Genomic DNA, 499 nt, shown 5'->3' with positions numbered 1-499 from the left:
TGTTGGCCCAGCAACAACAACAAGAAGAACAAGCCAAAGGACTTTGTCATCCTGGCGTCCCGGCGGAAACCCTGCAGCAAGGGGTAACTGTCCCCTGCCCCAACCCCCTGCTACCCTCTGGCCGGGCTGCACCGACTCACCGGGCTCTCTCCCCCTCAGGGACCCCTACGTGGTGGCCTTTCGGTCGGTGACGCTGCCCACCCACCCTGCCAGCGCTGGCTTCACGCGGGGGGAGACAATCTGCTCCGGTTTCTGCATTTGGCCAGAGTCAGAGGAGACAAGCAAGGTGGGATGCTGCGGCCCTGACGTGGGGCTGTGCTGCCCACACCCCATCGGGGAGGCTCCCCCCTCCACACATGCCCCTACTAACCATCCCCTGTGCCTCACAGGTGGCTTACTACAACCAGGCTACACCAGGGTACCTCAACTATGTCACCACCAACGTGGCAGGACTGTCCTCCAATTTCTGCGCCACCTTCAAAGCCTGCGAGAAGTTCCT

The 499-nt window shown here is 61.9% G+C and overlaps 1 protein-coding gene across 1 annotated transcript in view; it reads left to right on the top strand.

The window, feature by feature from the left end:
• ACOT11 (acyl-CoA thioesterase 11) overlaps positions 1-497 on the top strand; it is a gene marked incomplete at its 3' end in the record, with an annotated part of 13,613 nt that extends 13,116 nt beyond the window's left edge. The window contains exons 17-19 of the mRNA XM_035891761.1: positions 12-83; positions 160-286; positions 390-497. Coding sequence (XP_035747654.1) covers positions 12-83; positions 160-286; positions 390-497 — 307 coding nt within the window. The remainder of the gene's footprint in view (positions 1-11; positions 84-159; positions 287-389) is intronic.
• Positions 498-499: the final 2 nt, after the last annotated feature.

The sequence above is a fragment of the Egretta garzetta genome, unplaced genomic scaffold (genome assembly GCF_000687185.1).
Source record: "Egretta garzetta isolate BGI_Z169 unplaced genomic scaffold, ASM68718v1 scaffold163, whole genome shotgun sequence".
Classification (NCBI taxonomy): Eukaryota; Metazoa; Chordata; class Aves; order Pelecaniformes; family Ardeidae; genus Egretta; species Egretta garzetta.
The sequence above is the reverse complement of the archived record's forward strand: the minus strand, read 5'-3'. Positions and strand labels throughout refer to the sequence as shown.